This window comes from Pagrus major, chromosome 9, assembly GCF_040436345.1.
Source record: "Pagrus major chromosome 9, Pma_NU_1.0".
NCBI classification, from domain to species: domain Eukaryota; kingdom Metazoa; phylum Chordata; class Actinopteri; order Spariformes; family Sparidae; genus Pagrus; species Pagrus major.
The window spans coordinates 34,839,169-34,855,384 of NC_133223.1; the positions used below are offsets into that span (position 1 = coordinate 34,839,169).

The 16,216-nt window shown below is 42.6% G+C and overlaps 3 protein-coding genes across 3 annotated transcripts; all 3 read right to left on the reverse strand.

Moving 5' to 3' along the window:
• Window positions 1-2,085: 2,085 nt before the first annotated feature.
• On the reverse strand, window positions 2,086-3,063 carry LOC141002049 (olfactory receptor 51L1-like). Its single transcript, XM_073473208.1, has one exon. It carries the CDS (start codon window positions 3,061-3,063, stop codon window positions 2,086-2,088), a length of 978 nt encoding a protein of 325 aa, XP_073329309.1.
• Window positions 3,064-5,801: 2,738 nt separating this feature from the next.
• LOC141002683 (olfactory receptor 11A1-like) lies at window positions 5,802-6,728 on the reverse strand. Its single transcript, XM_073474061.1, has one exon. It carries the CDS (start codon window positions 6,726-6,728, stop codon window positions 5,802-5,804), a length of 927 nt encoding a protein of 308 aa, XP_073330162.1.
• A 7,468-nt stretch (window positions 6,729-14,196) lies between these two features.
• LOC141002050 (olfactory receptor 6N2-like) lies at window positions 14,197-15,141 on the reverse strand. The gene has a single exon (XM_073473209.1). It carries the CDS (start codon window positions 15,139-15,141, stop codon window positions 14,197-14,199), a length of 945 nt encoding a protein of 314 aa, XP_073329310.1.
• Between the last annotated feature and the right edge of the window lie 1,075 nt (window positions 15,142-16,216).

A 16,216-nucleotide genomic window follows, 5' to 3' on the forward strand; every position in this document is an offset into this window, starting at 1 on the left:
TCCTCCCGTATTATCGAGTGGATTAATTCAGACATATCTTTTTTATCCATCTCTTTTACTGGTACCTGTACCGCAGTTGAAACAGGTGAATCAGGTAAATCAGTGCCAGTGGAGCGGTGATTGGCGTCTGCTTCTCTCCTCGCTTTCTTCTAGGCATTTAAAACCTCCAGACCACTTTGCTTCGGTTCAGGTCAGAGGAATCCACAATTCTATCAGGGATCAGGAGGTTTTGCATCACCAAACTCGGAATTTAACCATATCTTGAATTTTTGGCGTTTCCGCGCTCCGAGCACTCCTCACGTGCCACCGGACATGACGTGTGACGTGTGAGCGTTGTGAAGTACTTCTGATTCTGATGACTGTATTATTACCCTTTTATTCCTGCGACAGTATCATTTCCGTACAGACCTGCTCTGTATGTCATGTCTCTGTAGTGACATTGACTCAAGTCACAAACCTGTACAGCAGGTGACACCGATTATCCTGAGAGCAGGAAAAGGAGGACTTTCAGGAGAAGTTGGTTTCTAACCTGACTCACCAGATGGTTTGTTACAGAACCAACTGGAAAGGTGCGTTAGAAACAGTTTGTTAAAGGGCAGACACTGACTGGATGAAGCACCTGCCTGTCACCTTCTATCAACCAATCAGATGAACAGTAGCAGAGCTCAGCACCATCAGTCAGTGGTGTCGTTCTTTGCCCGTTTTAATGAAATAAACTCTCCAGTTCTGACAGAACTGATGCTACAGCAGCTACGCTAACCTCTGGAGGAGCCGCCATGTTGTTTTCAAACCAACAGTCTCCTCTCCTGCTGGTCGTCACACCTAAGCCACGCCCCCTGCTGTCAGGAGTTCAAACTGACTTTACTATACTGGACTATTTCCATTTTATGCAACATTATCTTTATACTTCTACAGCTTGAGTTACTGGTTTCTCTTCAGACCACAGATGGGATGATTTCATAGATCAGGTCTATTCAACTGGTTTTTAGAAGGGCCAGACTTAATAAAAGTGAAGTGCAGAGGGTCGGACTCTTACATTCCCTATCTCTGACCCGTGAAGCTCCGAGTGTAAATGTGTTAAAACAATTCACTTTTTATTTTGAACTCTGCTTTGTTGTTGTTGGTTTTCTCAGCTGAAAAAGAAACTTTATATGAACAAAAGTACAGAAAAAAACAATGCACCTTTAATATTAACAGCCTGAGTTAGAACGTTATAGTATTTTTTTGTTCAGCAACAGTCGTCGTCGTAATTTTTCAAGCTTTTCAAGATGGGTTTTCTGCTGAGAAATAAATGCTTTGCCAAAGATGCTGAACTTGAACATTCCTTGTTCCCATTTTCTTTGACAGCGGTCAATTATACATCGCAACGGTCAATTATGCAAAAAGATCAGACCTCTGAATGTTGGGAAGGCCCATTCAAGTGAATGGAGCATTCTACAGCATTATGTAATACGTTTAGTTAGTTTGTTAGTGCTTTATTGTTGACAGAGTTAAGGGTTTAAAATTGCTTAAGTCACAAAGGCATGTTCAAAAAATTGCCTAAGTCCTATTCCTCTTACGTTATATAAATATACATATACATATACGTACATAATTGACAGAAATTGTTTTTAGTATGTCAATAGTCATCTTTTGACATAACCTTTTTGAGTGAAATTATTAATAAATATCATATATTCAATTTTCGGTTAAGTTTTTTGTGTTTTCTGAAAAAACTGAGAAAATGACTTAGGCCATTACTTTAGGAAGGTGACGAAATGTGATCATTTGCCTGCTAAGAAAATGGTCAAAGGCGCTGTGAGGTTGTTAAAGGGTCACCAGTTGATCTGCTGTAGATCAAACCAACAGTATATAAAGTAATGCAGAGGTAATATTAATCCACAAACATCAAATATAATATAAAAAACACTGACAGGGAACATTTCGCTGCAACGTCAATACTTTTACTTTGAGTACTTTAAGTACATTTAGCCAAAAATACCCTCATGCTGTAGTGAGGTTCTGAGTGCAGTGAGGTATTAGTACTTTGACTGAAGAGAATGATACAAATACTTGTTCATCAGTGGAGTTACAGGCTGACAGGCTTCACCAGCTGCTGTCTGTTGGGTTTGTGCTCCTGTATGAAGGAAGAAACATTTTGCAGATCTTCAATCTAAAGACGGCTCGTCTGATTTGAGGCAGATTCAGGCCGTAAACTAGAGGGTTACTGATGGCAGGAACGATCAGAAACTCCAGAGATAAAACAACTGTGATGATGGGATGAAGTGTTTCAGCCCTGAGTCGAGACAGTGAGAGGTCACAGAACAGAGAGAAGGAATATGTCACAAACGTTATGATGTGAGGCAGGCAGGTTTGTAACGCCTTCCCTCTGAATTCAGACAAGTTTCTCCTGCAGACGAGAAGGATGCGCAGATAAGTGTACAGGACGAAGAACAGGGGGATGAAGATGGTTATCACAACAAAGACCAGACCTGCTGAACTGTTCAGAGTCGTGTCCACACAGGAGAGATGGACCACAGGCCAGTTAGAACAGAACAGCCTGTGCAGTTTATTTCCACACAGAGTTAATCGAACTGTAAAAAAGACACAGAAGCCGATGGCACATGCAGAGTAGAGCACAGCAACAATCACAAGATTTCTCACCATCCTAAAGGTCATTTTACTGTGATAGTGTAAAGGCTGGCAAATAGCCACCAGTCTGTCATAGGCCATGACTGTGAGCAGAGTTAGCTCGTGCATCACATAGGTGTAAATGACATATATCTGGGTGAAACAAGATGGACGTGAAATGACATGAGTGTCAGACAGAAGGTCCATCAGAAACCTGGGGAAGAAGCCGGCCGAGCCATACAGAGAGTTCAGGCATTGACAGGAGATAAACATGTACATGGGCTGATGCAGAGACTTCTCCAGGCACACTGTCACAATAACAACAACGTTAGCAGATATTATAGCCATGTAGATCAACAGGCACAGACTGAAGAACAGGTATCTGAGGGGCCCACAATCTGCAAACAGAGTCAAGTGGAAGTAGAGAGGATTCAGGCTGATGCTGCTGTTCATGTCTGCACAATAGAGAGGCAAAAAGAGAAATAGATACAGAGAACAAACAGGAGAGCGAAGGTGAGGAATTAACAGAAGCAAAAAACATAACTCAACATAACTGGGGCTCGCTGAGTTAATTAAAGGCTTAAACAAGACAATATACAGTATAATTACTATAAGGTAAGTACAATACAAATGAGAATCCAGATATCGTTTCCTTTCCTGCTGTATTCACACAAAAATGTGCAAAATCCTCTTCAAGTTAAATGTATCGCATGGACACAATAAAGTTGTGAATATAAATAAAAGTGATGATTTAATGCAAACTACAGTGCCATAGTAACTTTGTTTTATTTTAAATGATTTAAAATGATTAATTGAAATTGTCATTAATATTTTATGCTCATGTTCAGACACATTAGTAGTATAATTGCATTAAATCCTCTGTGGCCATGGCCAATAAAGCAGACAATCTAGATATGCATTGAATACACTGTCCTGCTGTGTATTCATCAACCATTAGATTATCAAGTGTCAAGTTTCACTGAAGTTGTGTAGATAATGAAAGTTAGCACAGAACAACATGCGTTAATGAGCTTGTTAAATGAGCGCAGATGAAGACAGACCAGACTGAAGCAGCTGATTGAGGCAGGGTCCACAGAGAGAGAGACACACTCACATGCCACTTGGTTTGTGGTGTAATGTTTGTAGGCCTGTCTTTTTCACTTTTATCTGGAGTCAGACAAGAAGTAAAGCCACAAGAGTATCTCTAAAGTCCTTTACACTTGTCATATTCAACTGAATAATGAAGTGGGGTCCCTAAAAAGAATCACTCTGTGTTCAGTAGAGAAGTCCTGGTGTTCCTTCTTTATGGGCTGATGATCAATGCAGCTTTTTTTCCTCTTCTTTTTGCTGTGTTGAGTATATTTACTTTATTTAAACATGTTTTTGTAATTAATCAAACATTAATTGCATCATACACAGCTTGCACAGATTTGTCGTGAATAGCACAGCATAGTCCCGGGTCACTACTATGGTGGTATACATGGATAAAAATAAATAAAAAAGCAGACAGCAGTCCTTCTTGAGCATTCAACCGTCGTTCTTTGGTTTAGGAAGTGCCTTCTAGTCCATATATGATAAAATGTGCCAGTTTTACCTTTAGTCATGTATGTCATGTAGTCCATGGGTAACAGGTCAAATGTGACCTAATGCCAATCTGAGGCTGTTGGTGGCTTATTTGAAATCCATTTTGACAGCATGATTTTGTGTGCAGCATTTGTCAGCATAGTCAATTGATTTTTTTGGTGTGGCATTCCTAACAGAAGACATACTGGATCCAAATCCAGCTCTTTATTGAACACCAAACTTAACTTTGAAACGACTTTCACCCAGAAATCCTGAATATGTACACTAGTCCACACAGCATGTATAAAGCTACCAGCCTCCGTACCGCACTTAGTACACATAGCTGACTTCTTTGGGTCCATCTTATTTCTGAGTTGAGGCGACATGTGGAGACGATACAGTGGTCCCTTTGTTCTATTACATATGGATAAGTTACTAGCATATTCCCATATACCTTTCTCCGTAGCTTCATCTATCTCTATCACAAGGTCTCGAGCCCACATTTGCTTTACTGGACTTGTAATGGGCCTCATAGCAGAGTCATAATAAGGTGTTAGGTAATTTGAATTTTGATGTTTGTAATGTTTTGATAACTCTAGGCAATCTTCGTGGAGTGTGAGGTGTTTTGGAAGAGCGGTTGTGGAAAAAACTGCCATCAGCAGAGGCCAAGCAATTGAAGAGGCACATGTTGGGTGTACTAACTGTGGTTTAATTTTTTATTCAGATTGTGCAAACTTAAATTCACCACCTGTTCAAAAAGGGCACCAGGTCATTGTGAAAAAACCTTCTTGAGTATGAGTTCAATGTGCATGTGCTCTTGTTTGCAAGGCTGTTAGAATTAGCCTGAAGCGAGAGGGCACATTATAGACCTTTATAGATATTTAACTGTAAGGTGTAAAGATGTACGGTACAACAAGGTGGTCTGATTATGTTCGTGTACTATTTTGTTTTGCTAGCGTCTTTGATATCTACACGACAGCAACATCTTATACTAACTGCTAGTTTGGGAGTAAGCTCAAGCTGTCAATTTCTTTAATCTGTGGCCCAACAGGTAAATTAGGTCTTTAAACTAATGTTGATGTATATGTTGATATAGGTTAGATGGATGCACTTAATGAAATGAAAATGATGATGAAATGATGAAATAACTTAGTAAAGAAAGACAGTTAAATTGTGTGTAAGCTTATGCGTGGTGAAGGGGTTTTCTATAGAAGTTATTGTAAACGAACATTGTGCTTCGGCCTATAATGTTGACAACACCTGGAATGTTCATCTGCATTTATAAGCATTAAGCATTAAACTCAATCAGTAACATTGTAGATATTAATAACTCACATTAATTGCATTACACATTAAGGTTCTGTTTTGCTGTAATTCATTAAAGAGCCAATCTTTGTGAAAATAAAATTGATTAATTGTAATAGTTGTGTTTACAATCAGTGTCATAAAACATCACAATTCATCATTTCTATGTAGTAGTTTACATCTGAATTACAGATTGTACGTTTAAAATTCAAACTAAACTAATTAAAACTTCACTTAATAGAGGGTTAGGGTTACACAGAAAATCAGAATCAACTATGAGATAACAGTACAAACATCTGTCGTGTGTTTATTGTGTTAATACATCAGATTGTTTTGGTTGGACAGAACAACATCATGAGGCATTTAGAAATTTTTTTCATTATAAGCCCGTACATGATTGGATTAAAGAGAGGATGATAAATTACTATCTGTAAAGTCATTATAAAATGTACAGTCTTTGGAAAATCAGATTCAAGATGTATTGTGATGACATCATATGCACACAAGCAGGAGAAGTTGATCAAAACCAACAAGTGTGGTAAACAGGTCTGAGCAGCTTTTCTCCTGACTGCTCTACTACTTCGATAGGATATTAGAAGTATCCTGGTGTATGTGAATAGTATGAAAAGCACAGGGAGAAGTAAAACATTTAGCAAAATGACAATATCATGTATAATTTGTTCTCTTGAGACCACACATTTAAGTTTATAAACTTTATTGTTGCAAAAAATTCCCTTTAAAGAAAAGCTACAGAGTTTTTCATTAGCACTCAATGCAGCTGCCACAGCGACCTGAAAGGCAGGCAGAATCCAAGCGAAGACCAGGATAATACTGACAGTTGTTTTCCTCATTATAGCTGCATATTGCAGAGGTTTACATATAGACACATACCTGTCATAGGCCATGGCTGCCAACAGTAAGAACTCTGAACCACCTAAAGAGTAAAATATCTGAAACTGCAAGAGACAGGCTGAATATGATATGATCTGTTTCTCAGATAAAAAGTCGATCAGAAGCTTTGGGTAGATGGCCGTGCTGAAAAGAACAGAGTTGACCAACAGAGCTGCGATAAAAATGTACATAGGCTCATGGAGGTTTTGGTGAATCCAGATGAGATACACAATAGTAGAATTACTGCAGATTATCAGAATATATACTGTGAACATAATCACAAAGTAAAGATATCTGTATTTTTCCATTTCCACATGCCCACCAAGAGTTATATATGTTAGATTTAATTCATCATCCATTAATGTTGTCAAAAACTCAATGATTTAAATGAGCAGATTGTATAACTGGCAAATAGGAGTAATACCTGAGAAAAGCACTGTCACTGCATTAACATGTAACCTGAACTGGAGAGTCTTTTACATTTACAGTTACCTGACCTAAAGACACACTTTGTGCATTCATCTCCAGAACTAACTACGTGAACTGTTCGACTCTGTGTAATGTGTTTTTATCAGATTTCTTCACTCTCCATGGATCTCATTATGTCTTGTAACCAGGAACTACTACTGTGTAAACAACTTCATCAAACTCTAGAGGCCTGATCTTGTAGATAGGGTTTCACAGGAAAACTCACGTTTCACAGGACCTAAAGGTCGGGGTTGAAAGCCTTTTGCTAACTGGTCAGAAGTTTGGATGAGGAATTGTTAACATGTTTCAGAAGAGCCAAAGCCAGATGTCGGCATTGTACAGCCTGCGGGGCCCGTTCTGGCCCTGTCCATTCTGTCTGCCCCGCGAGGTCGACGACAATCCACACCATTTTACTCATTAATGTAAAAAGCATTGAATGAAAGGACCTAAATTGGCTTTTATTTTAAAACATTTGTGTGTCCTGAGTGTGTTTCCTCCTGATACAGTTGTTTGACATGAACGATTGTTTGAAGTCACAGCGTAATCTGAGTGGGGATCTCCATTTTGTTTGTGAAACGCAGTTGATGGAGGTACAAACTGGAGTCACCTGCCACAAATGGGCACTAAAAAGCATAAGGTTAATGCCAAATGTAAAGTGTTTAATAAGTCACGGATGAGGTCAGCTGTAAAGTTGTTTGTTTGCAACAAACGTGGTCGCATTAAAAGACTATAACTTGAGCCGTCACTTTGAGACAAAACACAGAAATACAGAAATCTGTCAGAAGGTGAGAATGTGAGGACCGCCGAGGACTTGCTAGCTATAAGCTATAAAAGCAGCAAGGACTTCTTACGAAGAACATGTAAATGTTTTAATAACTAATTACTATTATTTAGTAGAGGCGTCAAAATTTCTCAATTATAAGCTGCATCGCGATGCAGACGTGGAAGATTCTGCATCGATGCAGAGAGAGAGCATAATCAAGAGTCTGCAGCTTATGCTGATTGTTGATTGTCTGGCCTCAGCTGGACAATAAAATTACGTTGCGACGTTGCTCCCATGCTTTGACATGTGGGCGGACACTAGGCTAATGTTCATTATGTAGGAGGGATGTTGGAGGGAGGCAGAGATCATCTGCGAGTGGTAAAAAAAAAACTATTTTTTAAAATGGACATCTCGGGACACATGTTGGATTTTAGGAACTTGCTGGGAAGCACGAACTGGACGAGACCCACACTGACCGTGGCTTCTGCCTCACAACGATTACTAATCACGTTAGCCATTTTCACCTGAAGCTAATGTCTGCAGCCATAAATAATAACTGTTACAGAAAGCCCAGATAATCAGCTAAGATCTGTGGAGGCGCTGTCAACTTTGCCGTCCAACTCTGAGAGAGGTGTGTGCAGCAGAGTCCATAAATGCCTTATCTTGAAGCTGCCATGTGAAAACAATATTATTGTAGATTACAACAAATGTGTAAGGCACTGCAGATGGATAAATGCTTTGGTTTTGTAATGTTAATTGTTATGTTCGGTGGTTTTTAGACTCAGGAGCAGAAACCAGAATGAGTGAATAAAGGTTTATTGTAGAAATGGCAAAATGTGATGATCCAGGGAAAGGAGGCACGGGGGTGGTCGTGAGGGGAAGAGAGCTGTGGGTGGTTTCCTCGGGAAGGCACTGGAAAAAAGACACAAGAGGGCACGTGAGAAACAAACACAAATACGTCCAAAACACTGAGAGATAAAGTTCTGATTTTTTTCTCTAAAGTTGCACGAAGGGCCTGGAGCTGAATTACCAACTGTGTGTAGCAAACAAGACTCTGGCACAGTAGAGAGCGTCTCCAGGCCTCTTGTAGGAAGATCAGATTGGCTGATAAGACACAGGTGTGGCTCTCTGCTGCGCCGTGATGAGGGAAAACTCAAAACAGGTGTGTTAGTGAAGTTTACCAAAATGCACGGGGGAAACACAGGAAGTGAGGAACGAAACGGGAAGTCCAACCAAAATAAAACCAAACAAAGACCAAAACACCACAGTACCCCCCTCTCAACGGACGCCTCCTGGCGTCCTTCCTGGCTTGTCCGGGTGGGCCACGTAGAAGTCCCGCAACAAATCCTCATCCAGAATCAGGGATCTGGAAATCCAGGAGCGCTCCTCCGGACCGTACCTCCCAGTCCACCAGGTACTGAAAACCGCGTCCCCGCGGCCGCACATCCAGAATGCTGGAGACCGTATATGCAGGATGGTTGTCAATGATCCGGGGGGGTGGAGGGGCGATGGCCGGAGGGCTCAGGTTGCTGGTGGACACGGGTTTCAGAAGCGAAACATGGAAAGTAGGGTGGATTCTCCACGTCTCCGGTAACCTGAGAGTCACAGCAGAAGGATTAATGATTCTCACCACTTCAAAAGGACCAACAAACCGTGGGGCGAGCTTCTTCGACTCCACGTCCAGAGGCAGGTCGCGAGCCGACAGCCAGACCTTCTGCCCAATCTGGTACTCCGGAGATGGCGAGCGATGAGCGTCAGCCAGTTGCTTGTTCTTTTCAGCAGAGCGAGAAAGGGCGGCTCTGGCAGCTCTCGGACTCTCCGGAGGTGGTGTTGGAGCGAGGGGACAGCAACCGAGTGTTCCTGCTCTGGAAAGAGAGGTGGTTGATAACCATAACAACACTGGAAGGGGGACATACCGGTAGCAGAGACTGAAATTGAGTTGTGCGAGTATTCGATCCAGGGTAACTGAAGACTCCAGGTAACCGGGTGATGAGCAGCAACACAGCGAAGGGCCGCCTCCAGGCTCTGGTTGGCCCGCTCTGTCTGGCCGTTGGTCTGGGGGTGATAACCAGATGAGAGGCTGGCTGTTGCGCTGTTGCCCAACTCCTGACAGAAAGCTTTCCAAACAGCGGAGCTGAACTGGGGACCACGGTCTGAAACAAAGTCACTAGGAATTCCATGCAACCTGAATACGTGAGTGACCAACAGTTTAGCAGTCTCCAGGGAGGTGGGAAGTTTAGGGAGGGGAACGTAGTGGACAAAGTTGGAAAAACGGTCAACAATGGAGAGTATGACAGTGTTACCTTCAGAGGGTGGTAGTCCGGTGATGAAGTCGACAGCTATGTGTGACCAAGGGCGGCTGGGAGTGGGAAGAGGGCGCAACAGACCAGCGGGAGGTTGATGGGACGCCTTCCCTCGGGCACAGACAGAGCAAGCGGCAACAAACTGATGCGTGTCTCGTGTCATCCCCGGCCACCAGAAATGGCGCTGGAGGAACTGGAGAGTTCTGATGAAGCCCGGGTGGCACGTCAATTTAGACGAGTGACCCCACTGGAGAACGGGGGACCTGGCGACCTCCGGCACGAACATCCGCCCAGTTGGACCCATCCCAGGGTCAGGCTCCGCCCTCTGGGCCTCACGGACGATGGTCTGGATCTCCCACGTAGCTGCTCCTATGACACACTGGGGGGAAAGGATCAAGTCCGGTTCCTCAGGAACTTCTGAGACGGCGTCTCTCCGTGAAAGGGCATCAGGCTTAACATTCTTGGACCCGGGTCTGTAGGAAAGGGAGAAGTTGAACCGACTTAAGAACAGGGCCCACCGGGCCTGACGAGGGTTGAGGCAGCGTGCTGTCCGGAGATAGGAAAGGTTCTTATGGTCAGTCCAAATCAAAAAACGAGTCTCGGTACCCTCCAGCCAGTGCCTCCATTCCTGAAGGGCGAGGACCACAGCCAACAGCTCTCTGTTACCCACATCGTAGTTTCTTTCCGCTGGAGACAGACGACGGGAGAAAAAAGCACAGGGGTGAAGCTTCAGAGTCTCTGGATCTCTCTGGGACAGCACAGCGCCAACTCCCACATCAGAGGCGTCCACCTCCACCACGAACTGGAGTTTAGGATCAGGATGTCTCAAAATAGGTGCCGTGGTGAACAGTGTCTTAAGCCTAGAGAATGCTACCTCAGCCTCTGGAGACCACTTAAAGGGGAAACCGGTCGAGGTGAGACAGGTGAGGGGTGCTGCTACCTTGCTGTAGTCTCTAATAAACCTACGATAGAAGTTGGCAAAGCCCAAAAATCTTTGGAGTTCTTTCCAAGAAGTGGGAGTGAACCATTCAGTAACCGCCTGAATCTTAGCTGGGTCTGGTTGTAGCTGACCTCGGGCAATTATGTAGCCCAAGAAACTGACAGATTCAGAGTGGAACTCACACTTCTCTGGCTTAACAATCAACCTGTTCTCAAGTAATCTTTGAAGGACAAGACGAACATGCTGGGAATGCTCTAGAGGGGTGCGAGAGAAAATCAAAATGTCATCGAGGTAGACGAACATGAACCGGTTCAACATGTCTTGAAGGGCCTGGAACACCGCAGGGGCATTAGTAAGAGCAAAAGGCCTGACCTGGTACTCAAAATTGCCTAGTGGGGTGTTAAACGCGGTCTTCCATTCGTCCCCCTGCTTGATGCGGATCAGGTGATAAGCGTTACGAAGGTCGAGTTTAGTGAACATTTTAGCGCAGCACAAGGGCTCGAATGAAGGGTCAATGAGGGGAAGGGAGTATTTGTTCTTAACAGTTATGTCATTAAGACCACGGAAATCAATGCAAGGGCGAAGGGTGGAATCTTTTTTTTTAACAAAGAATAATCCAGCACCAAGCGGGGAGGATGAAGGACGAATGAGACCGGTGGCTAAAGACTCTTGGATGTACTTCTCCATAGTCTCCCTCTCAGGTTGGGACAAGTTGTAAAGCCGGCTACTAGGGAGAGGGGCGCCAGGGAGCAGGTCTATAGCACAGTCATAGGGACGGTGCAGAGGCAGAGAAACAGCCAAGTCCTTGCTGAAAACCAGTGCAAGATCGTGGTACTCACTAGGGACGCTAGCCAAATCTGGGGAACTGGGAGCGACAAAGGAGCGAGCGGAGGGAGGATTAGCCGAACGGAGGCAGTGAGAATGGCAGTGTGTGCTCCAGTTGGAGATGGAGGCTGTCTGCCAATTAATTTGGAGGTTGTGGAGCTTTAGCCAGGGAAGACCGAGGACTATAGGTGACTGGGGAGAAGGAATGACAAAAAAAGATAGGTCCTCACGATGATTACCAGAGATAATCAACGTGAGGGGAACCGTACGGTGAGTTACCTCGGCAATGACGCGACCATCTAGGGCTGTAACGACTTTGGGAGTCTCTAAAAGAACAAGCGGCAGGTGCGTTTGACGAGCGAGTTCGTCTTGAATAAAATTGTCGTCTGCACCGGAATCAACAAGAACTCGAAGGGGTAACGAATTGCGTTCCCACAGAAGACAGGCAGGAACCACTATGCGAGATGGAGAGCTCGAGGAGGAAGAGGTCTGGCTTACTGACGCGCTCTCCGCCATTAGTAAGCCTCGTCTTTTGGCACAAGAGGACAGGCAACTAGAAAATGGCCGGCCTGACCACAGTAAATACAGAGTTTACAAGACATTCTGCGCTGTCGCTCGCTGGGGCTTAATTTGGCACGACCTATTTGCATGGGTTCGTCAGCAGGGGATTTAGGTGGAGAGACTTTAACTTTGGGAAGTGGAGGAGAGTAAGCTGGCAATTGACCTGAGGGGGAGGCTAGGGAACGGGACTTGGTCTGCCTCTTCTCTCTCTGTCTCTCTCTCATCCTATTATCTATGCGGATAGCTAAAGTGATCAGAGCCTCTAGAGATTCGGGCTCGTCACGAGTGGCAAGTTAATCTTTAAGCTCCTCTGAGAGACTACGTAAAAAGATCCCCTTAAGTTCTTGTTCCCCCCAACCACTCTCTGAAGCTGTGATTCGAAACTCAATAGAAAAACTAGCAACTGACTGCAAGCCCTGGGAGAGAGAAAATAGTCTTTTAGCAGCCTCCTGACCCTTAAGAGGATGATCAAACACCCGAAGGAGTTCCTGGGAGAAGGCTGAAAAAGACACCAAACACGGGGAATTTTTCTCCCACAAACTCATAGCCCACTGTGATGCCCTGCCTCGGAGAAGGTTTATCACATAAGCGATCTTAGAACAATCAGAAGGATAACTAAGGGGTTGTTGATCAAACACAAGTGAACACTTTAACACAAAACTACCGGCTGAACCAATCTCACCGGCGAAAAACTCAGGTGGAGGCACAAACGGCTCTCTAACAGGGGAATAAAAAGGGGAAGCTAACACAGGGGAGCTAGCGGAGTTCTGACTCACCGAGGCTGATTCAGGGGGAGGAACCAAACGGGAAGTCCAACCAAAATAAAACCAAAATAAAACCAAACAAAGACCAAAAAACCACAGTTTATGTATTGAAAAAATGCAGCTTTTCTTTTGTAGACTGCTGTAGTCTGATTATTGGAAGGACTTTCTGAATAAAAAAGTAAGAAAAGTAGTCAATGTGCAGTAATAAAGATCATTGAGGATGCCATACACTGAGATGCGTGGAGAGTATCGAGAATAGTTTTGCATTCGAATCGTTGACAGCTGAATCGTAATCGAATCGTGAGGCAAATGAAGATTCATACCTATTATTAGTCAGTAAGCAGATCAATAAATTCTACCTGGCTTCAAGACTTTCACAAGAATATTTGTTATATACACAACAAAGAAGTAATTATTTCCCTGTTAAAAGTACCAGTAGTACTATATCAGATATGTTTACACAAAATGAACTTATGGCTTATAGTCTCTCAAGGTTTTGCCAAGTAGGGGTCATTGAACTCACCAGGAGTTGCAACAACAGTTTTGGTACCAACTGATAGCGCAGATACTGTAACTAATGATAGTTTATCATATCAGTTCCAACAACAGCAGACAGTTATGAGCACACTACTGTACAGGAGTGAACCATAGTCTCAGTATTTTGTATGTTATTCATGTTGCGTACACTGCTGAGGTGACAGCCCTATCCTTCACTGATTTTTCTTGGCTCAGAAATCGTCAAATTATCATTTCAATTCCCATTTATCCTTCAGTTGTGACAACATATGTTTAACAACTGTACAGTTATTTTCATTTAAGAACAGATATTTACTGTGAACTAACTTTAACTTTTATTTGTACATTTCTGTGTTATATTTAGGATTATTGACAGTAGTAGTTTATTTTTCTTTTCTTTCACTTTGTTCATTATGAGGAGCACAGTATCATCCAAGAAAAATGTCTTTCTGTGCCCGCCATGAAGGGAAATCCTCAGTCAGGATGCTGGTATGTCAGTGGAAGCTACAGCCCTGTAGTGGCTTTGTTGTAACAGTATCAAAAGACCAAGTTAGAAAATGTAGAGCGTCAACAGATTGATCAGTCATTACATATTACATTGTTCATGCTGATATTACGCTTTACTGTGTATCAGTCAGAGAAACAATTTCATACATTAAACAAACAAGGATCAGAGGAATTACCTAATCAGTTATCTGTGTTGACATAGTTCATTCTGGCAGGGCAGACCAACCTCTTGAGATGTTTAGAAATTTCTTTCATTTTTAGTCCATATATGATTGGATTAAAGAGAGGATGATACAATATTATTTGTAAAGTCATTATGAAACGAACAATTTTTGGAAAATCCGACTCCAATTCAATTATAATGACATCATATACAGACAGACATGAAAAGTTTATCAAAACGATCAAGTGTGGTAAACAGGTCTGAGCAGCTTTTCTCCTGACTTCACTACTACTACGATAGGATATTATAAGTATCCTGGTGTATGTGAATAGTATGAAGAGCACAGGGAGAACTGCAACATTTAGAAAGATGATCATATCTCGTATAAGACGTGCCCCCGAGATTACACATTGAAGTTTGTAAACTGTATTATTGCAAAAAATTCCATTTAAAATAAAGGCACAGATTTTTTCTCTGGCATCCAATGCAGCTGCCACAGCGACCTGAAAGGCAGGCAGAATCCAAGCGAAGACCAGGATAATACTGACAGTTGTTTTCCTCATTATAGCTGCATATTGCAGAGGTTTACATATAGACACATACCTGTCATAGGCCATGGCTGCCAACAGTAAGAACTCTGAACCACCTAATGAGTAAAAAAACTGAAACTGCAAGAGACAGGCTGAATATGATATGATCTGTTTCTCAGATAAAAAGTCGATCAGAAGCTTTGGGTAGATGGCCGTGCTGAAAAGAACAGAGTTGACCAACAGAGCTGCGATAAAAATGTACATAGGCTCATGGAGGTTTTGGTGAATCCAGATGAGATACACAATAGTAGAATTACTGCAGATTATCAGAATATATACTGTGAACATAATCACAAAGTAAAGATATCTGTATTTTTCCACTTCCACATGCCCACCAAGAGTTATATATGTTAGATTTAATTCATCATCCATTAATGTTGTCAAAAACTCAATGATTTAAATGAGCAGATTGTATAACTGGCAAATAGGAGTAATACCTGAGAAAAGCACTGTCACTGCATTAACATGTAACCTGAACTGGAGAGTCTTTTACATTTACAGTTACCTGACCTAAAGACACACTTTGTGCATTCATCTCCAGAACTAACTACGTGAACTGTTCGACTCTGTGTAATGTGTTTTTATCAGATTTCTTCACTCTCCATGGATCTCATTATGTCTTGTAACCAGGAACTACTACTGTGTAAACAACTTCATCAAACTCTAAAGGCCTGATCTTGTAGATAGGGTTTCACAGGAAAACTCACGTTTCACAGGACCTAAAGGTCGGGGTTGAAAGCCTTTTGCTAACTGGTCAGAAGTTTGGATGAGGAATTGTTAACATGTTTCAGAAGAGCCAAAGCCAGATGTCGGCATTGTACAGCCTGCGGGGCCCGTTCTGGCCCTGTCCATTCTGTCTGCCCCGCGAGGTCAATGACAATCCACACCATTTTACTCATTAATGTAAAAAGCATTGAACGAAAGGACCTAAATTGGCTTTCATTTTAAAACATTTGTGTGAGTGTGTTTCCTCCTGATACAGTTGTTTGACATGAACGATGTTTGAAGTCACAGCGTAATCTGAGTGGGGATCTCCATTTTGTTTGTGCAACGCAGTTGATGGAGGTACAAACTGGAGTCACCTGCCACAAATGGGCACTAAAAAGCATAAGGTTAATGCCAAATGTAAAGTGTTTAATAAGTCACGGATGAGGTCGGCTGTAAAGTTGTTTGTTTGCAACAAATGTGGTCGCATTAAAAGATTCTGCATCGATGCAGAGACAGAGCATAACCAAGAGTCTGCAGCTTATGCTGATTGTTGATTGTCTGGCCTCAGCTGGACAATAAAATTACGTTGCGACGTTGCTCCCATGCTTTGACATGTGGGTGGACACTAGGCTAACGTTCATTATGTAGGAGGGATGTTGGAGGGAGGCAGAGATCATCTGCAAGTGGTAAAAAAAAAAAAAAACAGTATTTTTTTAAATGGACATCTCGGGACACATGT

Excerpts from the sequence above, each read along its gene's own strand:
- LOC141002049 (XM_073473208.1), bottom strand. The coding sequence starts at position 3,063 with ATGAACAGCAGCATCAGCCTGAATCCTCTCTACTTCCACTTGACTCTG.
- LOC141002050 (XM_073473209.1), bottom strand. The coding sequence starts at position 15,141 with ATGGATGATGAATTAAATCTAACATATATAACTCTTGGTGGGCATGTG.
- LOC141002683 (XM_073474061.1), bottom strand. The coding sequence starts at position 6,728 with ATGGATGATGAATTAAATCTAACATATATAACTCTTGGTGGGCATGTG.